Source organism: Salmo salar, chromosome 06 (assembly GCF_965601325.2).
Source record: "Salmo salar chromosome 06, fSalSal1, whole genome shotgun sequence".
In the NCBI taxonomy this organism is placed as follows: Eukaryota; Metazoa; Chordata; class Actinopteri; order Salmoniformes; family Salmonidae; genus Salmo; species Salmo salar.
The window spans coordinates 61,814,733-61,841,222 of NC_138296.1; the positions used below are offsets into that span (position 1 = coordinate 61,814,733).

Below are 26,490 nucleotides of genomic sequence, written 5' to 3' on the forward strand. Positions count from 1 at the left end.
CATGTTAAAAAATAACATTTCTCAATGTTAAAGTTTATTTCAGGATGCCTCCCTCCCAGGCACATACAGTGCCTTCGGAAAGTATTCATACCCCTAGACCTTTTCCACATTGTTACATCATAGCCTCTCAGCAAATACTCCATAATGACAAAGTGAAAACAGGTTTTTAGAAAAAAACTTAAATAACTTATTTACATAAGTATTCAGACCCTTTGCTAAGAGACTCGAAATTGAGCTCAGGTGCATCCTGTTTCAATTGATCATCCTTGAGAAGTCCTTCAACCTGTAGTAACTTCAATTGATTGGACATGATTTAGAAAGGCACACACGCCTGTCTATATAAAAGGTCCCACAGTTGACAGTGCATGTCAGAGCAAAAACCAAGCCATGAGGTTGAAGGAATTGTCCGTAGAGCTCCGAGACAGGATTGTGTCGAGGCACAGATCTGGGGAAGGGTACCAAAACAATCCTGCAGCATTGAAGCTCCAAGAACACAGTGGCCTCCATCATTCTTAAATGGAAGAAGTTTGGAGCCACCAAGACTCTTCCTAGAGCTGGTCGCCCGGCCAAACTGAGCAATAAGGGGAGAAGGGCCTTGGTCAGGGAGGTGACCAAGAACCCAATGGTTAGACTGACAGAGCTCCAGAGTTCCTCTGTGGAGATGGTTGTTCTTCTGGAAGGTTCTCCCATCTCTTCAGCACTCCACCAATCAGGCCTTTATGGTAGCGAGTGGCCAGACGGAAGACACTCCTCAGTAAAAGGCACGACAGCCCGCTTGGAGTTTGCCAAAAGGCAGCTATAGACTCTCAGACCATTAGAAAGAAGATTCTCTGACCTGATGAAACCAAGATTGAACTCTTTGGCCTGAATGCCAAGTGTCACTTCTAGAGGAAACCTGGCACTATCGCTATGGTGAAGCATGGTGGTGGCAGCATGTTGTGGGGATGTTTTTCAGCGGCAGGTACTGGGAGACTAGTCAGGAACCAAGGCAAAGATGAAAAGAGCAAAGTACTGAGCGATCCTTGATGAAAACCTGCTCTAGAGTGCTCAGGACCTGACTGGGGCGAAGGTTCACCTTCCAACAGGACAAAAACCCTAAGCACACATCCATGACAATGCAGGAGTGGCTTCGGGACAAGTCTCTGAATGTCCTTGAGTGGCCCAGCCAGAGCCCGGACTTAAACCCAATCTAATATCTCTGGAGAGACCTGAACATAGATGTGCAGCAATGCTCCCCATCCAACCTGACAGAGCTTGAGAAGATCTACAAATAAGAATGGGAGAAACTCCCCAAACACAGGTGTGCCAAGCTTGTAGCGTCATACCGAAGACTCAAGGCTGTAATCACTGCCAAAGGTGCTTCAACAAAGTACTGAGTAAAGGGTCTGAATACTTATGTCAATGTGATTTCAGTTTATTTTTAATACATTTGCAAAAATGTCTAAAATCCAGTTTTTGCTCTGTCACAATGGGGTATTGTGTGTAGATATTTAATTAATTTTAGAATAAGACTCTAACCTAACAAAATGTGAAAAAGTCAAAAGGGGTCTGAATACTTTGAAGGCACTGTACCCAATAGTTTAAGAAAACATTTTATATACAGTAATGGTTAATAAAATTATAGTGAATATAACTTTAAGAAAGGGAAAAACTAGGGATATAACTGCAGCAAATGAACCCTTACACAATTTCACCTGTCACCTCCCTTGTAAACCATCATAATATATACTTTGAAGTACAAGACCCAAACGGTTAGTTACATGTAAATCAGTAAAACCAGAGGATTGTGCAAAACATTTGAAGGACTGTAGCAGCGACGTCAGATCTGGTGAAATGAAACGGCAAGACAACATTTCAAAGTAAGATCAATTCTCATTGTAAGTGTAGATCTCCAAATCAACTTTCATCTTGCATGGATACTTAAAGCTACTGGGATTCATTCTATTAATTGGGAAAAGCAGTGACAGATATCATGATTTATTTTGCAGCCTATTGACATCATTCATTTGACCAGACAATCAGCCTCCTGGTAAACCATTGGCATAATATACAATTCTCCCTCAAAACAAAAGTCATACCTTTCTCACTGACTGACTGTCCATTACATTCAAATGAGGCGTAAGTGAATCCCGCAAAAAAAGGAATGAAAAAATGAGTCAAATACTTTAAAATCTAGCAATCAAATTCTAAGGCAACATGTGAACTAAAAACAAAATACATAAAGGCGAAGGATAGGCCTCTTGTACATCTCTGCATTCCCATACCAGATAAAAGTATAATTCCTAACACCAAAATGGATAGGAAAAAAACAAAAGGAAACAAAATGAAGTCATGATAAACATGTTGCACTTTGAACCTCGTAAATAGTTTATTTTAATTAAACAGGTTGAGAAAAGAAGTCTGTCGTCTTTGCTTGTGGTTGTTGAAAGCAGACTATCAATATTTAATCTCTGTTTGAGGCTCAATCCATGTTTCGATCCAGGTACTTGTGACAAGCCAAGTCCTTCCTTTTTTATCAAAGACATCATGGATGTGCAAGGCATATGTAAAATACATCACCCGGTAAAATAAATAGAACATACATTAAATACTTTCAGATAGGTTGTGGTGGATTTCTTTTGTAAGGGGTTGTGCTCACCCCCCCCCCCCCCCAAAAGGGTGGCTATTTTTGCATTAAAGGGTAAAAAAAAACACAAAAAAACACTTAAAGATAAGTCAAATAGATTCTGGTCATAATTCATTAAAACACCAACTTCTGCACATAATTCACACTTTTTGTCTACACCGTCTGTTTTTCACATTCTCAAGGACACATGGCCATTGGCCAGTTAGGAGGACAGGTCAGGGTAAAACTAACCAATGGGAGGAGGGGTGGACACACACTGACCAGGCAGCCCAGGGGAGGGTCCGAGGGGCCCTGAGAGCAATAGAGACAAACACATTTCACACCCCTCACTGGCCTCCCTCTCCAATCAGGCTCAGCAGTTACTGTACTCACATACTTCAAGAAGCAGCAGCAGTTACTGTACTACGCTCACACACCTCAAGAAGCATTGCTTCCTGACTAAAAGGATGGCTGACAATCGATGCCTAGAAGCCCACCTCTCTGCCCAGTGTGTTCACTGAACCCAGGACAGGCAACCCCAGGACTCCAACCTCTTTATGGGCAGAGAGAGCAGATGCATGCTGATTGTTTTGGCCTGCTATCAAAGAATATACTGTAAAGATGTGCGAGAGACATTCCATAACAGCTTGATTGAGTGCACACCTCATATTCCGCTCCATGTTATCAGCAGGGTGTGTCTATAACGCAACATGCAGGTACACAGTAAAACACAGGTCTCTTTACAGTACAAGGTAAAACAAGATCCACTCACTGGAACCTACAGGGTGAAGGCGTGGGCACCTAGGTTGAGATCATAGTTGTCATGGGGCAGAGGGAGGAGGAGGAGATAGTGTCAATTCTTCTGAAGGTAGGGTCTGGGTTTCAGACTAGACTACAGGTGACCCCGGACAGAGCAGAAGCAGGAGAGGAGAACAGGGGATATGACATGGGGACACTTTGTTTGTGTGTCTCTGCAGCATGATCCAGGTGGCGGCCAGCTCGTGGCCCATCACGAGGTGCCCTGTCTCTTCTGTTGCTGGGCACGGATCAGTTCCAGCTGCTTTTTGCACTTCTGGTAGTAGGTGGACAGAGACTTGTTCTCCTCCAGCAGCTTCTTGTGCTCCTGGACCAGGCGGGACGTGTTCTGCTGGTCCTTCTCGTCTTGGTCCAGTTCAGCGATCAACTCTTTCCTGGAGATAGAAATTGGTTTTATTTACACATACAAATATATCTGCCACAATGGTGGACTTGAGCAGTTTACAATATGGAAAACTGAACTGCAGTGCTGCAGCTTACATCAGATAACAAGAACATTACTAAAAAGAGAAGCACATTGCAAAAAAGGTAAAAATGCAAACAGAAAGAACAATACATTTTTTATTTATTATAATATTATACACACACAAAAATAAACGCAACATGTAAAGTGTTGGTCCCATGTTTAATGAGCTGAAATAAAAGAGCCAACAAATGTTCCATATGCACAAAAATAGTATGATCATGATCATTACAAAGGTGCACCTTGTGCTGGGGGCAACAAAAGGCCACTCTAAAATGTGCAGTTTTCTCACACAACACAATGCCACAGATGTCTCAAGTTTTGAGGGAGTGCGCCATTGCCATGCTGACTGCAGGAATGTCTACCAGAGCTGTTGCCAGATAATTTAATGTTCATTTCTCTACCATAAGCCGACTCCAACATAATTTTTGAGAATTTGGCAGTACTGTACATCCAACCGGCCTCACAACCACAGACCACGTGTAACCACGCCAGTCCAGGACCTCCACATCCGGCTTCTTTACCTGCGGGATCGTCTGAGACCAGCCACCCGGACAGCTGATGAAACTGAGGTGTATTTCTGTCTTTAAGAAAGCCTTTTTTGTGGGGAAAATCTTATTCTGATTGGCTGGGCCATTGGCTGGGCCTAGCTCCATCCATGGTTGCGCTCCTGCCTAGTCATGTGAAATCCATAGATTAGGGCCTAAGTAATTTATTCAAATGTACTTTTCCTTATATGAACTGTAACTGGGTAAAATCGTTGAAACTGTTGCATTTACAAGGCCCAATGCAGCCGGCTTTGTCTCAATATCAAAAATGTTCTGTGTGATTGTTGATTTGTTACAGTTTTTATTTAAAACAAATATAGTTTCTCAGCAATGCACACTTTCTCAAGCAAGAATTTAACTCATCACGGTCAGAGTGCTCTGATTGGAGAGAAAACTAGCTGTTATTGGCAGAGGTTTGGAACTCTTTCCATTGGTATATTTACCACATGGTGATGTCACCAGGTAGGTTAAAACTAAATCCCACCAAAACAGGCTGAAATATCAGCTGGTCTTTTCAAAACAGCTCTTACACTAAAAGGGCATGATCATCATTTTCACCATTTCACAGTATTATTTGCATCTCATAGTGTGGAAATGTATATAAGACAGGAAAATCACGCTTTTGACTACACTGGGCCTTTATTCCGATAATGGTGAATTACTCAGCTGTGCTTGAACAGGGGCACTTCACAATAAGCACAACAGAGGCTGGAGAGAGATGCAAAGGAGCACCAAAGCATCGGATAGCTCGCGTGAGAAAAACGCTGACTCCACAAACACGGTAGTTTCCTTGCTAAAGTCATCGTCTATAAATATGAGCTGAGCTCTTTAGCCAAACACAGCCAGTTGCTCCACTGCGCTCGACTTCCACAGCATAGATGGCCTGTCTGCCTTGGATTTGTCATCGAAATTCAGTAAATCCCTTTGGGTGGCCTTCTGCATAGTCATACGCCCAAGTCTAAATACGTGTTACACATCCGATGGAGCTGCTTGTTATGTTAGTCACAAGACAGCCCATCCCGTAACACGGGAGATGTTCTTTTGTCTGTTTATATCAAAAATGTGTGTATGGTCACATTCAGCAGGGCTTACAGTACAAGAGGTAATTTACATTAGACACTGCAGTACCACATCAGTCCCCTTAAAAAAACAACCCAGAACGAACAAATAGCGTATTATCTCAGCACTTTGGTAGTGGCTGAACGCTTGCCCGACAAGATGGAGAGGTACAGTAAGGGTTCACTACTTGCCTTCTCTGGATCAGTAAGGCGATTTCTGTCTGCACTTTCAGGTACTCCTGGGCCATTTTACAGTGCTGCTCAAACACGGCCATGGACTCTTTGGAGTTCGGGCAAGGAGCGAGGGGCTGAAAATAAACCACGCATGTTGTCATTAATTGATCTAGGGAGCTTATAGCCAGTTAGATGTATTGCAAAATGTATTTCTATCAGCTCTCAGAATCGTCGGAGCTTTTAAAAATACACAACATGTCTCACCGCCGTTGCCGGTGGGTATTTATAAAGACATTCCGCTTTTGAGATAGCATCATTTTCTCACTTTGACAACAGAAGTAATCCCTGCACTAATTGAGTTAATACAGTCAATTTTCAGTGTCCTTGAAAACATCGTTGAGAGGGAAAACCTCAACATTTGAATTCAAACACAAAATATAGCAATCTACAAAAGAAAAATAATCAAGAGTTTGTCAAATGGCCAATCTCGAGGCCAATTTTGACAGGTCAGACAAGCACTTGAAATGGGATGGGAGTGGGATCAAGCTGTTTTGTGGCATAAAAGAATGCTTAACATTAGCAGGACAGGGTCGGGGGAGGTCCGGTATGAAATGGAACCCTACCTGCAGCTGGTGGTCCAGAGTGAGATATGCCATGGGAATGGAGTTGTCTGAGCCGTTGGTATCTGGGCAGGAGAGAGCAAGACTTGTGTTTGTTTTTGGTCTGACAGTGACACCAGCACAGGCCCAGGCGGTGCAAGATGAGTCGACTGGGCAGGCACACAGTTATCAATAGACACCAGAAGTCCTTCAACAGAAATAGACCTGTGTCAGTGTCCCCGCCCCTCTCAGGCTCCGTGTGACAGGAGACCAGCGCCTTAAATCATTGATGAGGATTACGTAATGTCTGCAGAACCTGCTCAAGTGATTTAGGCCCCCATCCACAATGACATTGATGCCATTACAGCACTCAGGGTTGTGAGAGGGTGACACAACCAACACGAGACGCTGACTTCATTCAATCAAACTGGTTCTAAACGCCAACCTTCACTTTTTCGTCTCTCAACAGTACAAAGGGAATGGGATACAATGACTTGGGATCTTACATTAAGCAACAAGTTGAGCACCAGCATCAATATAGGATAATACAGTAAGGAACATGGGCAGTATGAGTGAATTTGCTAATCAAATTATTATTATTTTTTTACATGTACCAAACTCCTTCCAGCTTCATCTGTAGAAGTAGCTGTAGAGATGAGCATGTTTGAGAGACAGAGGTAGACTACTATACCTGTGGGGTCATCGGGAGAGAAGCTGTACCCTCTGCTGTTGGTCTTATCAGGCGGCATCATCCTCACACTGGGACTGGAGGACCTGCTGCTGTTCCTACTCCCCTGTAACAGGACCACAACACAGTCAATCACGCATACAGCCCCTGTAACAGGCCAACAACACTGTCAATCACTCATAGAAGAAATGGCCCTTTTGTTTTTGTCCATGGTGCATACATCTGACACTCAAGCAAAGTCAACAATGACAGCGGCAACAGAAACCCACATGGCAATCCTGAGCCTGTTCCACTGGGGTAAAACAATGCTTAGTTTGTCAAGTAAAAAGTGTCAAGTATAAAGGGTGAAAAACAAGGTCTAAAGTCTGTCTGTGGTTATGTACACACTTCCGCAAGAGAGAAACACAGAAGAAAAATCAGAGGTACCACCATCTCTGTCACGCTATTGGGAATTCATCAAAATATTCTCTTTCCTAATTCACAAAAGAGCACAAGAATAAATAAATCCGCGTCCAAAGTCTAGTTTCTTACTAAACTCAGTGAACTTTGCTACCGCATAGCGCTGCACAGGAAGAGGTGTGCCTTTTAACAAAATATACTGTAGAAATCAACGTTTAAGAATGCAACGATGTAGGGGCTTATTTGAAGGTTGTCCGTAGGGGGGGGGGGGGGGGGAGACAATGTTCTTCCTACACCTGGAATATCTTGATCTTCTCAAAAGTGACATATCAAACAGTATTCTCCGTCACATCCTGTAGCATTTCCCCCCCATGGGACACCTTGTTTGACCGAGCATGTATCAAATCCTCCGAGAGCAAGCAAAACATGATAGGGGTGATCAGTCAAAATGCAAAACAATCCAAAGAGGGGAGAGAAGATACTATACCACTCTAAAAAGGAAAACAAATGAAAGGCTTCTGAAAGGCTTCTGTACGGTGCTACACTCGACAACCCAGGCCCTGTTCTACTGCAGAGCATCTTACCTGGCTGGACTCTGTGCAGATCCCCGGGAGGTCCTGTACAGATCTACGCCTCTGCGCCTCACAGGAGGCTGTGGAAAGGATGGAGCGAAAGGGAGAGATAGAGAAAAGAAATAGAGGGGGGGGGGGGACATGAGCGAGACCCAGAGACAGTTCCAGGGGGACTTGTCTGTTGCCTGTCTGCCTGCCTGTGGTGTGGGATGAGGGGGGGTCCAATCCACAGAGCCAGGACAGCTGCACAGATTTAACCCCCGACTCCCTGGCCTGTCAACATGTGCTATGGCATGGCCGTAACGTGACCATAGAGCAGCAGTTATCCCCCCAACCTTTACACTAACACGGCACAACACACGCGCAAACACCACCACTCCATTGCAGACCACACCTACTGTACCACATGAATAGGTAAGCCTCACTGTGTCACGTGTTTGTGCAGATCTGCTTGTTTGGGTTGGTGGGGCTGGTGATGGGGAACTAGGCTATTTCAGGGCTCACAGCACATTGTAGGGTCTCAGACAAGACTAGCAGGCCTGGCCCTGTCCTGCAGTCTTCCTCATTAATCCCCAGCCAAGGTAAACCTGAGGTTGGCTCTGACCTGCATGGCATCTTCAGAATAACAGGAGAAATTCCAGCCATCTGGCAGTTGAAGATATTATTAGTTCCATCTCTGCCAGAGAACTTTGAACAATGTCTTCAGAGTCACGTCTTACTGTTGGAATATCAAGCTGCTGGAAATTACCTGTCAATGAGAGCATTGTGGTCTTTTTACCCTCCCGCACACTCCATGCTGTCAATCTCAGAGACCCATACAATACAATACAATTTCGACTACTGCAATGTGGGACACATTAATGGTAACCATTCAAATATTACATTTGGGACATTTGAAGTCAGTTGCTAGAAATATGACATTGCAATATGACAAACCTGAAATAGTTGTTTTTTATATAAAAATCCTGGTATGGAACCTAACATCTAAAACTACCAGGAATGTAGGTTTGCGAAATGTGGCACTACAGGGAACAGGGATGGGGGCAATTGCCCCTCTGTCTATTTACTGGTCTAAGTACTGGTCTAATGGTCTTGGGATTTTAACTTTACCTCTCCAAAGTAGGAGATATCTATAGCACAACACGTTTAAACCAATAGACACACAGGCAGAGACACACAGGCAGAGACACACAGGCAGAGACACACAGAAACAATACACTGAACGTTGGATTGAGACACATGCTCATCTGTCACTGCAGTGATTGTTGCTCTAGGGCGTATACATCAGAAAAAGTTCCTGTTATTGTCCTTTTGCGTGTAAAAAGAATACTTGGCGACTATAGGCATTTTAAGGTCCAGCTTACTACGATACAAAACTGAAGACATTTGAATTAGAATGCCAATCCAAAACGTTTTTTAAAAAATCAAGTAACGCCTCGTACTAATTGAGCTACTAAATAGAGACTGGTGTCAAATGAACTGGAGGAATGAGTGACATCCAGGTGTGCCACATACAGTGATAACAACCCTGTCATACCTTTAATATCCCCTTACGTCAGCCCTCTCCCTTAGTCACTCGGTTTAATTAACTACTCATTCAACATGTCTTATACAGCTCCTACTTCCTAAATAGAAAAGGACTGTGATATCCAGTGCTGCTGTCCCCATTTCTTTCATCCTTATCTCGGATGGTAATAATAGCTGTGTGACCCACAACGTGAGGGAAATTAATCAAAATGACTTTTACAAAGTTAATGGTTGTAAAGAGAAGAAGCAAAAAAATATATTCGCAGAGCTTTTAACAGACGTCCTCTATGCATGAGAGACAAGGACGAGCTGAGAGGAGAGAGCTGAGAGGGGAGCTAGCAACCAAGCCAACTGATTTACTCCCTCCCTGCCTGCAGTATAAGCAGAACGACATCTGAGAGACAAACAGGACCATGAGTTATGCATCTTATCACACCAATTTCACCCCCCTCCTCTCCGATGGCAAATATGCTGATTAGATAACCGGTCTGTGCCCCTAAATCAAGAGTTTATTCTATTAGTTTTGCACCAGGCTAACTCAAGTCTGGATTCATCCATGAATCTGGATTAGATAAATAGAATAAAAGACGGATCTATGTGAATTGAAATGGCTCCATCAGCACCTTGTGGCTAGAGGGTGAAACCCCAATAAGAATGCCACCATGTTAACTCATGCCCCTTTTAACATCTTGTCAAATTCACAAAAGACAAGCGAGGAAAGAGAACTCTGTGTTACTCCAGGTTTATCATCATTCATAAAATAATGACTTATTTAGATTGGGGAATATTTCGTTTTTTAATATCCCCATAATTCAATTCAAATGGAAAATGCAAAGACAAAGTATAAGGTGTTTGGCCAGTTGGCCCCTACAGGAGCCAGTGACCCTTGTAGGCTGTGATACCTGGAGTAACAGACACTACAGGAACAGCAGTGTCAGAGCCCAGAGCAAACAGAGGAACCCGCTGATTCAGTTCAGTCAAGCCAGCTACACCCAGGGCACCAGGTAGCCTGGTGGTCCGCACTGGTACCTGTGAAGACGATCTTGGGAACGTCCAGAATGGTGCCAAATGACGCCGTTTTACGGTGGCCTCGTTTATACTGGGGACGTGCTGCAACAGATACACATACACACACACACACAGCTGGCGTACACATGCATGCAGACAAAGAGAGAGGGCCCAAAGCTGGAGCATACATGTCGGACGGTGCCCTCTCCCCCTCACTCGTCTCTGGACTCTACTGGCATGCAGAGCACAAAAGTACATGCACATTGCACGGGAAGCATGCGTACTGTGGTCAGTTGATTGGTTCGACATCACAGCGCTAGCGATGCCGATTTAGGCCCGGCATGGGAAGTCTCAGCACAGACATGTTAGGCATTCAGCTACACGCAGCAAGCAGTTTGAATGTACTAAAATGAATATTTATTATGAATCCACTTAGAAAAGATGATCAAATCAGATAGATGGCTCTGAAGATTGTAATATACACAGTAACTACAGCATAATTGATTTAACTATTGAAGAGTTGAGGATATACAGATTAAAGCTAAATACATGATTATTATTCATATGATATACCATTGACAACAATAACACATGGAATGTTGAAAATAATTGATATCGCAAAAACATTCTCAAAGAAAGCATGAGGGAAAACCCTGACAAGAGACTTAATTATAGCTTTTTCATGCCAAACAGTATTTGACTGCCTCCAAAGCCTAAAATGTTGACATGACAGGGCTGATGATGAATACAAGGCATCCTCTCAGCCTTCGATCTGTGTGAGGGAGGGGAGATGATTGGCACCAGTGCCGAGGGGCATATGGAGGCATTTATATGAGGGGTGAGGCATGCAGTTTGACGGAGAAGGAGACATGATATTCGCTTCTAATGGCATAGATATTTCTCCATCTCTCGTATTGGGATGAAACCCACTTCAGTAGCTGATGTAAGATTACTGTATGTATGTATGCATGCATGTATCTATCGATCTCTCACAGAACGCCATGGGCAGTTTATGTAAAACATTTGCATATTCATATGTGCATCTCTGAGGACTATATCTTTGGCACATCTTCAATGTGACAGAATCTGTATCTCCATCAGTGTTGGGGTCGTTACTAAAAAAAAAATGTTTAATATATTACCTATTACTTTTTTAACAATAACAAATTACTTGACTTATTACTCCCTGGGAAAAGTAATTAGTTACACTACTTGTTATATTACTTTTGCATTACGCCCCCAAAACATTGTGTCCTCACTCAATGTAAACAATGTCAACATTACATAGGCCTAAGGCACGGTCTAAGGCACTGCATGAGGCGTCACTACAGTCCCTGGTTCGAATTCTAGGCTGTATCACATCCGGCCGTGATTGGGAGTCCCATAGCGTGGCGCACAATTGGCACAGCGTCGTCCAGTTTTGGCCGGAGTAAGCCGTCCTTGTAAATAAGAATTTGTTCTTAACTGACTTGACTAGTTAAATACAGGTTACATTTAAAAAAAAAAAGTTTAAAAGTTGCCCAATAATGACAGATTCTACTGTGGATAAGGGCAGCATTTCCTCAACTACATACCCAGCTACAAGTTTGTTGAGCTCTCCATCGGTTACAATGTGTCCTCCAGAACAATTCAAATCAAGTCTTGGTTGTTTGGATGAGGTAGGCCTAAAGCAGGGATCGTCAACTAATTTCAACCAAATTTTTCTTGAGGGGACGTTCGAGGGATTGGAACATAATTACAAATAATTGTAGACTGCAAACTAACCGCAAGAAGCCCAAACATATAGAATATTTGACTAAAACAATCATTTCAAACCTTGCTTACATTTGTATATGATCACGTCTCTCTATTATGCGTGGGAATACTTGTGAACAGATACCAAGTTATAAAAATAAAACAAATGTAACACACACACACAGTACCAGTCAAAAGTTTGGACACACCTACTCATTCAAGGGTTTTTCTTTATTTTACTATTTCCGACATTGTAGAATAATAGTGAAGACATCAAAACTATGAACACATATGGAATCATGTAGTAACCAAAAAGGTATTAAACAAAACAAAATATATTTTATATTTGAAATTCTTCAAAGTAGCCACCCTTTGCCTTGATGACAGCTTTGCACACTCGTGGCATTCTCTCAACCAGCTGCACGAGGTAGTCACCTGGAATGCAGGTTAACAGGTGTGCCTTGTCAAATGTTAATTTGTGGAATTTCTTTCCTTCTTAATGCATTTGAGCCAATCAGTTGTGTTGTGACAAGGTAGGTGTGGTATACAGAAGATAGCCCTATTTGGTAAAAGACCAAGTCCATATTATGGCAAGAACAGCTCAAATAAGCAAAGAGAAACGACATTCCATCAATTACTTTAAGACATGAAGGTCAGTCCATCCAGAAAAGTTTCTTCAAGTGCAGTCGGAAAAACCATCAAGCGGTATGACGAAACTGGCTCTCATGAGGACCACCACAGGAAAGGAAGACCCAGAGTTACCGCTGCTGCAGAGGATAAGTTCATAAGAGTTACCAGGCTCAGAAATTGCAGCCCAAATAAATGCGTCACAGAGTTCTAGTAAGAGGCACATCTCAACATCAACTGTTCAGAGGAGACTGTGTGAATCAGGACTTCATGGTCAAATTGCTGCAAAGATACCATTACTAAAGGTCACCAATAAGAAGAAGAGACTTGCTTGGGCCAAGAAACACAAGCAATGTCTTTGTGAGACGCAGAGTAGGTGAACAGATTATCTCCACATGTGTGGTTCCCACCGTGAAGCATGGAGGTGGTGTGATGGTGCTTTGCTGGGGACAATGTGGGTGATTTATTTAGAATTTAAGGCACACTTTTTTAACCAGCATGGCTACCAAAGCATTCTGCAACGATACCGTCATCCCAACTGGTTTGTGCTGTGTAAGGGCTATTTGACCAAGGAAAGTGATGGAGTGCTGTATCAGATGACCTGGCCTCCACAATCACCCGACCTCAACCCAATTGAGACGGTTTGGGATGAGTTGGACCGCAGAGTGTAGGAAAAGCAGCCGACAAGTACTCAGCATACGTGGGAACTCCTTCAAGACAGTTGGAAAAGCATTCCAGGTGAAGCTGGTTGAGAGAATACCAAGAGTGTGCAAAGCTGTCATCATGACAAAGGATGGTTACTTTGAAGAATCTCTAACATTTGTTTAACCTCTCTGGGACATGTGGGACGCTAGCCCGCGGGACACACTGCCAACAGCCAGTGAAATAGCAGGGCGGCAAATTCAAAACAACAAAAATCTCATAATTAAAATTTCTTAAAAATACAACTATTATATCCCATTTTAAAGATAATCTTCTCGTTAATCCAACCACATTGTCCGATTTCAAAAGGCTTTACGGCGAAAGCATAACATTAGATTACCGTAATTTCCGGACTATTAAGCGCACCTGAATATAAGCCGCACCCACTGAATTAAATGTTTTTATTTTATTTTGAACATAAATAAGCCGCACATGTCTATAAGCCGCAGGTGCCTACCGGTACATTGAAACAAATTAACTTTACACAGGCTTTAACGAAACACGGCTTGTAACAAAAATAAATAGGCTTTAACGAAACACGGCTTGTAACAAAAAAATAATTAGCAGTAAGCTTTAGTTGTCTTTTTGCACTGAGTCAATTCCTCACGCTGCTGTTTCCAACGTCTTATCATCGACTCATTAAGACCAAGCTCCCGTGCAGCAGCTCTATTTCCTTTTCCAACAGCCAGATCAATCGCCTTCAACTTGATAGCTGCATCATATGCATTTCTCCGTGTCTTTGCCATGATGAGGGTGACAAAATGACTACCGTAATCAGAATGATGAAGTTTGAGAGCGCTCGATTTAATCTAAACAGTAAACAAAAAAGTTGTTTGACCTTAACCCATTCGGCAATTTCATTGCTCTAATGAAAGCTTCATGCCGCCAAAAAACTGAGCACGTTACAGAATGTGTTTTTTTGGAGAAAAAAAAATTGAAAGCGGGAAAAATCCATATATTAGCCACGTCATTGTTTAAGCCGCGAGGTTCAAAGCCTGGGAAAAAAATTGCGGCTTATAGTCCGGAATTTACGGTATGTTAGGACAGCGCCTAAACAAGAAAAACCACACAGCCATTTTCCAAGCAAGGAGAGGTGTCACAAAAACCATAAATACAGCTACAATTAATCACTAACCTTTGATGATCTTCATCAGATGACACACCCAGGACTCAATGTTACACAATACATGTATGTTTTGTTTAATAAAGTTCATATTTATATCCATAAACCCCATTTTACATTGGCGTGTGATGTTCAGAAATATTTTGCCTCCCAAAACTTCCGGTGAATGAGCACATCAATTTACAAAAATACTCATCATAAACGTTGATAAAATGTACAACAGTTATTGAAAGAATTATAGATACACTTCTCCTTAATGCAACCGCTGTGTCAGATTTCAAAATAGCTTTATGGCGAAAGCACATTGTTCAATATTCTGAGTACAGAGCTCAGCCATCAAAGCAAGCTATACAGTTACCTGCCAAGTTCTGGAGTCAACTAAACTCAGAAATAGTATTATAAATCTTCACTTACCTTTGCTGATCTTCGTCGGAATGCACTCCCAGGCCTCCCACAAGAAATGTTCGTTTTGTTCGATAAACTCCATATTTATATATCCAAATACCTCCGTTTTATTCGCGCGTTCAGATCACTAATCTCAAAAGGCATAATGCGCGAGAGCAAAACCCGAGACGAAAAGTCAAAATAGTTCCATTACCGTTCGTAGAAACATGTCAAACGATGTTTACAATCAATCCTTAGGGTCTTTTTAACATAAATCTTCAATAATATTCCAACTGGACAATAGCGTATTCATTACAGAGGAAAAAGAAGGAACGGTGCGCCTGCGTAGTAAACAACTCGTTGGTCTCAGGCTTGAGACAGCTCTTATTCTCTCCCCAGTAACAGTAGAAGCATGAAACAAGGTTCGAAAGACTGTTGACATCTAGTGGAAGCCTTAGGAAGTGCAAAATGATCCCACAGACACTGTAGTTTGGAAAGGCAATCAGTTGAAAAACTACAAACCACTTCCTGGTTGGATTTTTTCTCAAGTTTTTGCCTGCCATATGAGTTCTGTTATACTCACAGACATCATTCAAACAGTTTTAGAAACTTCAGAGTGTTTTCTATCCCAATCTACTAATAATATGCATATCCTACCTTCTGGGCCCGAGTAGCAGGCAGTTTAATTTGGGCACGTCATTCATCTGAATTTCCGAATACTGCCCCCTGTCACTAAAAAGTTAACACTTTTTTGGTTACTACATGATTCCATGTGTTATTTTGTAGTTTTGATGTCTCCACTGTTGTTCTACAATGTAGAAAATAGTAAAAATAAAGAAAAAAACCTTGAATGAGTCGGTGTGTCCAAACCTTTGACTGGTACTGAAAAAGTGCCTTCAGAAAGTATTCATACCCCTTGACTTATTCCACATTGTTGCATTACAGCCTGATTTCAATATTTTTTTCTGAGCCATCCACACACAATAATGACAAGAGGAAAAATTGTTTTTAGACATTTTTGCAAATGTATTGAAAAGGAAATACAGAATTCTCATTTACAAAAGTATTCACAAACATTTGCTATGACACTCCAAATTGAGCTCAGGTGCATCCAATATCCTTTGATCATCCTTGAGATGTCACTAGAACTTGGACTCCACCTGTGGCCAATTCAATTGTTTGGACATGATTTATAAAGAAACACACTTGTCTAGATAAGGTCCCACAGTTGACAGTGTCAGAGCAGAAAGTCCAAGGAACTGGCCGTTGATCTCCGAGATAGAATTGGGACGAGGCATATATCTGGGGAGGGGTATACAACTATTTCTAGAGTGTTGAAATGTTATACCCAGACTGTGCCTAGAGCTGGCCGTCCGACCAAACTGAGAAACCAGGCTAGAAGGACATTGTCAGAGAGGTGACCAAGAACCCAATGACCACTCTGACAGAACTGCAGAGTTCCTTAGCTGAGATGGGAGAAAATGCCAGAAGGACATGAGTCTCTTCAGCACTTCACCAATCTGGGCTTTATGGGAGAGTGGCCAGACGGAAGCTATAGCTGAGAAAAAGGCACATGACAGCATGCCTGAAGTTTGCAAAAAGGCACGTGAAAGACTCAGAGCATAAGGCAAAAGATAATGTGGTCTGATGAGACAAAAAATGTACTATTTGGCCTGAATGCATAGCACAGCTCATTACGCACCTAACACCATCCCTACCTTGAAGCATGGTGGTGGCAGCATCATGCTATGGGGATGCTTTTCAGCGGCATGGACTGGGAGACTGGTAAGGATAGAGGGAACAATTAATGGAGCTAAATAAAGGCAAATCCTTGATGAGAACCTGCTTCAGAGTACAAACAACCTTAGACTCGGGGGAAGATTTACATTTCAACAGGTCAATGACCTCAAGCATTCAGCCCTTTGGCTGTATGCGAAAGTCCTTGAGTGGCCCAGCCAAACCCCAGACTTGAATCCCATTGAAAATCTGTGCAAAGACTTGAAGATTGCTGTTCACCGCCTCTCCCCATCCCATTGAGAAAATCTACAAGGAAGAGAATCTCCAAATTCAGATGTGCAAAGTTGATAGATATACTGATGACGACTCAAAGCTGTAATCGCCGCCAAAGGTGAATCTACAAAGTATTGACTCAGGGGTATGAATACTTACAATGTGTAAATTAGATATTTCAGTATTTAATTAGCAACAACTTAAATTCTAAAAACATGTTTTCACTTTGCCATTATGGGGTATTGTGTGTAAAAATCTGTTTAATCCATTTTGAAATCAGGCTGCAACACAACAAAATGTGGAATCAGCCAAGTGGTATGAATACTTCCTGAAGGCACCGTATATATCTTTTATTTCATTTATTTTAGCTCAGAAAACTCGAGGCCAAATAAAAACAGGGCTGCCAGTTGGGGAACACTGGCCTACAGTAATCTTCAGCAGCAGTGGTCAGATCTCGGGGGTCTTCCTCTAAGAGTTTTGTGTTGGCGTGTTGCCTTTGCAAGTGCTTCAAGAGATTGGAAGTCGTGTTTCTAGCAGTGAAAACGTGTTTCTCGCTTGGGCACAACATTTTACAGTTATATTCTTGTCATTTTGTCCTACCAAAGTCAACGTTTTAGATGCTTCTGCCATTTTTCATCTCCCCCACAGTTATTAAAAGTGTGTGTGTATAAACAGAAACTTGGTGAGAAGACAAATTCATTATATTTTTATATTGCGCCAAGAGGGAATAAATCACTAATTTATTAAGATCAATAACTGTAATAGGAAGGGAATGATAGCAAAAGTAAATACCCATTTATTTGATCAGTAACTGTAATATTATTACTCAAATTGGAACGGTAACTCCGTTATATTAATCATTACCGCAAAACATTACATTGTTACCCGCAACACTGATCTTCATACTCTATAGCAGTGTGTGGGTGTTACAAAAATATGTAGACCTATACCGGTCCTCTTGCATAATCCATTGTGGGGTATGTAGGTTGTAGATTCTGACGTTACCTGCAGCAGCGAAAGGCACCCTGTGCTCCAGCTCTGACAGGTCTGCGCTCATTCTTTTGCTCTCGGAGGCCACCAGGCTGTGGGTTCGCCCCGACAGGCTCTCAACACTGCCCCCTCTGGACAGAGGCAGGCTTCGCAATGGGTCTCCCTGAGAGCACAGACAAAACAGATACTGTTGGGCTACTGTACATTTTACTATTATTCACTTAGGTCACCAAATTATGGTTTAGAGTACTGATGATTACTTCAAAATGACCATGATTACTTTCATATGAGGCTTGTGTAAATCGTTTTGTTTATATCAACACACGTAATTGCCTTAATTTGTCTACCTTTTCTTTCTAGTCACTTGACAAAGTAAATTGTTCCAGTTTAATTGTTGTGGTAGAAATGGCTAGCAATGTACAGTACAGCTTGCTGCTTTACCTTTGGCCTGAACTGATGTGCAAACTGAGGTTTGATCTTGATTGTGTCGTTGCTCCCTTGAGAGTACCCATGCTCCATGTTTGTGTCACTCTTGCTGCTAGTGCAATCCACATAGGAACCTATAATACCCAATGGAGAGGTAGTGAGACAACGGAGATATTCCGTAATATTCCACATTACATCAATGATGTTTCATGAAGGTAAAACTATAGTGCAGGTTAAAAAAGCTTCCATTATTTCAAGGATATAGATTTCTATTTATTTATTTAACCTTTATTTTAGCAGGCAGTCCCATTGAGACCAAGGTCTCTTTTGCAAGGGAGCCCTGCAGCTCAACAATAACCCAATCGGCAGCATAGGAGCATCTCAAATACGTCAAGAAAAATACAAAACACAATCATGAAAAACAACAAAACTCAGTGAAATACCTGTGCTGGAGGCCGAGTTACTCTGTCCTTCATCTGAATACTGGTAAGGGTATTGCAAGGGTTCATCAGATCCTGGGAAGCACTGGAAAAGAGGTTGACAAAGAATGTAAGGGTGCCATTACCAACACTGACCGGTAGATAAGCAGTCTGAGAACAGGACACCATGGAAAGAGTCCTGCATGCATCCAGGGTTAGTGTGGGCATATAATTAAAAAGAACACTGGAATGGACATTGTGGCGGTCAATGACTGCAGGACGGCCATCTTGGTCAAGCAATCTTTCATTTAATGCATCTCTATGAGTATGAGTGTGTGTCTAGGAGGGCCTTTACCCTCATAAGATGGGTCATGATCTTGACTATCTCCTCCATGGAGGGCCTCTGGGAGGGGTCTTTGGACCAGCAGCGGGTCATCAGGCTCTCGATGGGCTTGGGAAGGCTCTTGATGAGCGGTGGCCGGGTGCCTGAACACCGTCAACACAAACAGATAAGGATACATTAAATCAATATTCATCTCTATGAATACAAACAGTCACAGTAAAACGTATGGAAACTCAAATCTGTTAACATGAGGACGTTCCAGAAAGTTCATTGCAGTACAAAACACGAAGAACACTTGCAAATGACAGCCCTGCTGTGGAGGCTCTGCTAACGTGTCAAAGAAACAGGCGCAGCAGCAGTGTCGTGGCCCCAGGTGTGCTCCTGCTCTCAGACAGTCAGTGTTTCGTTAGCATTCTGCGCCATCACTCTGTGTGTGATGGAAGAAACCACGGGGAGCGCCTCACAGGCGAGTGTCTTTTAATTGCTCTTCACCGTCAGCCTCGTAACTCATTTAATCTCTCAGCAGGTCTCACTGGGGACCTGGCTCTGAAACACCAGGGCGATGTCAGCACCACCATGAACGAATTCACCTCCCCAACCTCCACCCCCACCACTTGGACTCACCGTTGTGCACCGCCCACATGATGCGGAAGGCCGGCCCACCGATCTCGTCAAAGGGCTTCCGGCGCGTGATCACCTCCCAGAGAATGATTCCCCAGCTGAACACATCACACTTCTCACTGTAATTGCTGCCTGAAAGCACAGAGGAGAGAAAGAGCTCCACTCAGGGCCTTTCAGATGGGGGGGGAAAAAAACTATGGGCTTGACATAGCTCTGATTGACTGATGAAAGGTAATTCTCTGAGGCACAGTTAAGTGAGGAGTGTTGAGGGAGGGGATGTTTATGGGAAAGCACAGGAAGCCTTTATTTGGTCTGCACCTTTAGACCACAAATGTGATGAAAATAAGGAGGCAATTTTACTTCAGGGCCTCTCCGGAGATGCATAATTACTGTGGCTATTACGGCGGAATTAAACTGCTCTTCACACACGTTATGGGCTATGTCCCAAATAGCACTCTATTCCCTATTTAGTGCACTATTTCTGACCAGGGCTCTGGACAAAAGTAGTGCACTATATAAGGAATAGTGTCATTTGGTTCTCAGCCTTAAAGTTGATGTGCTGCTTAGGCCTTTAGAAAACATTTCTCCCTGTGATGCAAATTAGCTTTAAGGTCATTCTGGGGGCAAATGTGAGGTGCTTAATTGCATGGAGTCATGTTACTCCCTCAACAAACAAGATAATGACTACCTCATTTGTGTTTCCTCCTGACCGCCTCAATGTGTTTTGTAAAACAAAGTACATTAGGCTACCACCCGAGAGCATAGACTCAAATGCTACATTCTCTCAGGGATGAAACCTTTCCTTCCATTCCAGTTTTTCTCCTAGGATTTATTTCAGCAGCGGTGGCAAAGTTAGCGTAGAGACAAAATGTTGCTGTTTAAAAGCTAGTTTCCTGCAATTCTACACATTTTGCCATGGCTTATGCTATCTGAGTGACTCAAACATAACAAAATCATTGGGAATTTTAGATTCTCCCTGACTGTCTTGTTTTTATTTGGTAGTTCTTAAAGATTATCTTATTTAAAAATATATAGCTCCATTTTTTCTACATACTTTATATCTGGTTTAAGTCGTTTAATTTAACGGTGAAACACTGCATTCACCTAAAAGTCTGTGTGCAACAATCATGCATACCACTCAAGATATGAATGACTTGTAAATTAAGAGAATACTAACAAAAGATGGATAAATTGTGCTTCGAGAAATTATGGCATCTACGTGTTTGCAGTGCCTTCCAGTGATCAAGTGAGTGACAAATCGAAAGCGGAGCACTATTACAATTAATGAGCACTTCCATCACTAGACATGAGCTCTACTATAAACCCTCTGGTCTTAACAGTATTATCACTTAAACACTTGACTATCAATGAACTCTAGGTGAACGCATTCGTAAAAGGCTACACCTGTTTAGATCGCACAAATCTGAGAACAAGGGCTTTCTAAGACAGAGGCCGGACAGACATCTCTTTGCATGCGTTTCAAAAGCGCCCCATGCAGCTCATGCTTGCCTTCAAACACCTCAGGGGCCATCCAAGCTGCACTTCCCTTGTTGTTGGTCATGTGGGTCTGTATGTCGCACGCGGTTCCAAAGTCACATATCTTCAGCACGGTGCCACCGGCAACAAGGAGCAGACTAAAACAAACAAGGAAACAAAGATCTACTCTAATGCTAGACGTGAACTTCAGAGGTTGGTGACGTGTGAGAATACGTGAAGGTAACTACCAGAGGCTGCTGAGGTCTTACTGGGTTACAAACACTTCATAAATCTAATTTCGATTCAAGGCAAACATTTCTAATCATAAAAAACTCTGAAAAAGGAAATACAGCAAGTAATATTCTTACTTTTAAACATACAAGAGGGAGAAGTGAAATCCCCTACAGAAAAGAACTCTATAACCACACAAATATTCTGGCAGCACCCACTGTGTAACACAAAGGACATGAAGGTTAGGTTAACAGCACTCTGTGGTAGCATCCCAAATAGCACCCTATTAACTACATATGAGCCCTGGTCAAAAGCAGTGTGCTATAAAGGGAATAGGTTGCCATTTGGGATGTAGCCTGTGAGTTCAGCCAGTGGTCGACAGGCCTGACCCATTTCTTCCCAGGGAGTAAATTCTGGACAGGTTTCTAGGAAATGGACCAGCTGGTCATTCCCACAGTGCCCTGCCACTGCCAGGGACTTTTTCCCCGTCAGAGCCCAATAAATAACCTCTGGACCCGGTACAGCTACTCTAAGCAATTCAGTCAGAGGCATACTATGAAAACACTAAGGTCTCACTACTGATGCCAGATAAAAAAATAAACAAACATTGGTATATCATAACAGAGGACTAGAGGATGACAAATGCTATGCTCTTTTGGTTTAAAAAGTCAGATAACGCATTTCACGCTATTGCATAGTACAACATAGGCTACAACACACAACTAGCAAATGAAACTTTGAGTGGCAGAGCAAGCCACTTTATGGGCAGTGAAACAAGAGACAACAGAGAGTGAGGAGGTGGGGAGGAGCATACTTGGGTGGTTTGAGGTCCCTGTGAATGAGAGCCTTTGGTTTCATGCCATGGAGATAGGCGACCCCTTGGGAACACTGAAAACACCAGCTCATGGCATGGGAGGCAGTGTAACAGGGGAGGGGTTCAGCACCATGCAGCACTGTGGACAGAGAACACAGTCACTACCACAGAGAGTTCCAAATAAACACAGAACACATGCAACACACATCTCCACAAGAGACCTCGAAACCAATGCAAACACTCATCCACAGAACCAGTGGTGGGAAAAGTACCCAATTCTCATACTTGAGTAAAAGTAATGATGCCTTAATAGAAAATGACTCAAGTGAGTGAGTCACACAGTAAAATAATACTTGAGTAAAAGTCTAAAAGCATTCGGTTTTAAATATACTTCAGTATCAAAAGTAAAAAATTATCAAATTGTATTTGTCACATGTGCCGAATACAACAGGTGTAGACTTTACCGTGAAACGCTTACTTGCAAGCCCTTAACCAACAATGCAGTTCAAGAAATATAGTTTAAAAAATATTTACTAAATTAACTAAAGTAAAAAATAAAATAAAAAGTAACAATAACGAGGCTATATACAGGGGGTACCGGTACAAGGTCAATGTGTGGGGGTACACGTTAGTCGAGGTAATTTGTACATGTAGGTAGGGGTAAAGTGACTACGCATAGATAATAAACAGCAGTGTAAAAACAAAAAAAGTATAAATCATTTCTAATTCCTTATATTAAGCAAACCAGAAGGCACAGGTTTCCTTATTTTTTTTTTAATGGATAGCCAGTGGCACAATCCAACACTCAGACATAATTTACAAACAAAGCATTTGTGTTTAGTGAGTCCGCCAGATCAGAGGCAGTAGGGATGACAAGTAATGTTCTCTCGATAAGTGCGTGAATTTGACCATTTTCCTGTCCTGTTAAGCATTCAAAATTTAACGAGTACTTTTGGATATCAGGGAAAATGTATGGAGTAAAAAGTACATTATTTTCTTTAGGAATGTAGTGGAGTAAAATTAAAAGTAGTCAAAAATATAAATAGTAAAGATACCCCAAAAACTACTTAAGTAGTACTTTAAATAATTTTTACTTAAGTACTTTACACCACTGCACAGAACACACTCTTACAGACATGTCAGACAAAGAATTAAGAGAGTAGGCATACACCATTCAAATACACAGATAACCACCGAATAACATCAAAGTTATAGTTTCAAGTATTCAAAGTTGACAACCACAACTAAGAACGTCGACTTTACTGATCCTAAAATATTCCTTTGATAGAGATTCAGAGGGATAACAGGAGACAAGGGGGTAAAGTGCTTGTGCAGGTAAAAGGCCATTTACACTTCCTAACTCTGATACTCCACTTGCAGGTCACTGTGCAAGGACTGGCCAATGTAATAGTGAGCTATTTAAGGAATCATGACAATAGTGGGCTTATTAAGAGAATAGTTTGCATGTGGGTATTGGAGTTAATGACACATTGACTGCAATATTTCCACTTGTTTGGTATGGCAAGGCATGTGTTGCACTAATTTACAAACCATGTCAATGGCCAAGTCTACTGTGGTAGTGCAGTAGGCCATCCTACATAATCGCCCAGAGACCCACCATTGTACAGGGACCCCCCTTCAGCATATTCCATCACCAAGCAGACCTAGATGGGAAAATTAGCATTAGGCAAGAATAACAGAAGGCTAACAATGTACTGTTCCAAGGTATTTACAACAACAACTGGCAAAACCATAGGCTATAACACACTGAAATATTGGAGTTTTTAAAAGCTGACTTACTGGACTATTGCATGAGCCATACAACTTCACAATGTTGGGGTGATTCACACGTGAAAGTTGCCGCAGCTAGGGAGGGGAGACAAGACAACACAATCAAGATTGGTTTCCTTTAGTTGTAATAAACAGCCTTGTCACCACTTTGCAGAACATCTCTACTTGTAGCCCAGTATAATATGACAGTACCTCAACTATGAATGCTTTCCTTTCAGATTCACTCTCTATTGTCTTGATTGCGACGTCTTTGCCTTTCCATTTGGCCTTGCAGACAACACCAAAAGCGCCTCTCCCCACGACCTGAAAGAGAAGAGGTAGACAACATAAGCAAAGTGTGTTGGATGCATTGTTATTAATCCCTTATAATCATGACAATACTAAATCCACCTGGATATATTAGGCCTAGCTAACACTGTCGTTATTTTTTGTGGGCAAGTTCCATTACACAATCCAGCATATCAATCACAGTATGTGCGCAGTCAACATCAGCTGATGGAGAGGGGTCTTATGTCTATGTGTAGGGCCCACCTGTGGGGAACTGCAACTAACTAACTCGCTACATAATCAAAACAAGAACTGACAAATCGATTTGGAACATAGGTTGCTAGCTAACTGACTATTCTCTATCATGTCTATCTATAGCTTGGGCAAACTCATTGATGAATGGGCATAGCTATAGTGACATAGTTAATGGTCATGTTTAATTAACAAGCTTTTCAAAACCAGAGTAAACAAACATTCCTTGCGTGGTAGAACTAGCTAGTATGACAATTGAGATAAAGCATTGTGGCAACTTCAGCGTCATGACCTGGTTTTAATGTATATGGTCATGCCACTAACATAAGAGGATGACCTCACACGTGCCAATCAAATGGAATGTTGTTGATATATAGCTTTTTAGCTACTTACCTCCTCAACTTCAATATCCACATAATCTATTTCTTCAAAGGGATATCCAGGTGGCGTTTCGAGCATATCGGCGGAAGACATCGCTAACTAGCTAACTAACGTTACTCATTAAAACCAAGATGTTCTAAAATCAAATAAATAAATAGCTAAAACATGCATAACACGCGCACTCGAAGAAACAGCTAAAAAATAATATTGCATGACATAACTTGCCAAGACACTGGCGGACCCAACACGGAAATAAATACACTTTAAAAACTGGAGCTCATAAACTGTGTTAGCTGGCTAGATAGCCAGCTCAGTACAATCATACACAGCCAGCTGGTAGCTAACTGAGCTAGCTACTGTAGCTAGTTAACTAGCTAAGGCAGTTTACTAACGTTACCTAAAAAGACGACGACTGGCTAACTAGTTAGCGAACAATTTGAATACATACATTTTCAATTGCCATATCATGTACGCCAACGACGTTTGTTGACTAAAGTAATTCGGCAAGTTAGCTAGCTATATATGACACTAGGCCGCTTGGTGGCCTGGTATGGCAGGCCGTCGCCGCGGTAGACTGCGGTGCACCCCACCGGTACTAGTGGCTCGAGACATTGGGTGATTGATTTCCTCAACATTTAAAACTCAGAGAATCGATTTGACTCCCGGACATAACTTTAAAATGACGACTCTGAGACTTCTTCCATTATATACTTTTGTTTCCCCCCCCACAGTTCTTACAGGCAAGCAACTCCAGGAAGTTTGCTACCTTAATTATGACCCACCAGTTTTGTTCCCCGAATAGCATGCAGATGCAACTTCGTAAATAGTGTTGCTATAATAAAAAGGATGCGAGTTTTATTAACATTATTACAATAAATGCATGCATAAGTGTGTGCCTCTTGTATAAGTCTCTTACATGTTAATAATATACATACAGTTGTAAAACGCAAATGACAGCTGTGATTTACTGCCTGAATGTAAACGTTGTTAGAGTGACAAAGGTATAATACAATGCTACTCATTTTAGTGTTTCAAAATGAAATTGTAAATGTATCAAATGGCGCATCAATCATGATCCATCAATCAGAGTTTGTCTGGTACTCCGGACAAAATACAATTCAGTTGTTGCCCATATAATGTGGATTAAATCCAGGGGCGCAGTTTTGGTTTTAGAAGTGGGAGGGACATAATTTATTATTATATATATATTTTTTTAATAAACTCTCAAAACAGCCAACCTGACCACTCGGAGGCGTCTGCATGGTCCTAAAGCACATCCTTGTCTCGTTTTGTGTCACATTCCAATTATAAAACTGGGGGGGATGCAATTTCAGAATATGGTGGGGACATGTCCCTCGTCCCCAGTGAAAGTTTCGCCCCTGATTAAATCTGTAAATCCCTATTCACCCCAGAATCAAGTGACAGAGTAGGAACCATTGTTT

General features: G+C 42.0%; 1 protein-coding gene across 6 annotated transcripts; it reads right to left on the reverse strand.

Annotated features, from left to right (window-relative positions):
* LOC100196829 (mitogen-activated protein kinase kinase kinase 7) lies at positions 1–25,846 on the reverse strand. Of its 6 annotated transcripts, none has more exons than XM_045720771.2 (17): positions 25,061–25,846; positions 24,341–24,451; positions 24,158–24,223; positions 23,976–24,021; positions 22,358–22,496; positions 21,346–21,470; positions 19,840–19,968; positions 19,228–19,358; positions 18,897–18,978; positions 18,469–18,587; positions 18,043–18,190; positions 10,479–10,559; positions 7,935–8,002; positions 6,955–7,057; positions 6,288–6,471; positions 5,683–5,798; positions 1–3,795 (listed from the first exon to the last, which is right to left on the reverse strand). In XM_045720771.2, exons 1-16 carry the CDS (start codon positions 25,139–25,141, stop codon positions 5,720–5,722), a joined length of 1,692 nt encoding a protein of 563 aa, XP_045576727.1. In that variant the 5' UTR covers positions 25,142–25,846; the 3' UTR covers positions 1–3,795; positions 5,683–5,719. The 6 variants fall into 6 exon arrangements, with proteins under 6 accessions (XP_045576727.1, XP_014060453.1, XP_014060452.1 ...); XM_014204978.3 differs by having other exon boundaries at positions 6,288–6,349; positions 25,497–25,840; XM_014204977.3 differs by having other exon boundaries at positions 6,288–6,349; positions 25,061–25,838.
* Positions 25,847–26,490: the final 644 nt, after the last annotated feature.

Bases quoted from the DNA above. Each gene is read 5' to 3' on its own strand.
- LOC100196829 (XM_014204977.3), bottom strand. From the start codon at position 25,141: ATGTCTTCCGCCGATATGCTCGAAACGCCACCTGGATATCCCTTTGAA. The intron at 18,979-19,227 runs GTAAAGGCCCTC...CCTCTTTTCCAG, and splicing joins TCATGACCCATCTTATGAGG to TGCTTCCCAGGATCTGATGA. The intron at 18,191-18,468 runs GTAAAGCAGCAA...CTGTGCTCTCAG, and splicing joins CACATCAGTTCAGGCCAAAG to GGAGACCCATTGCGAAGCCT.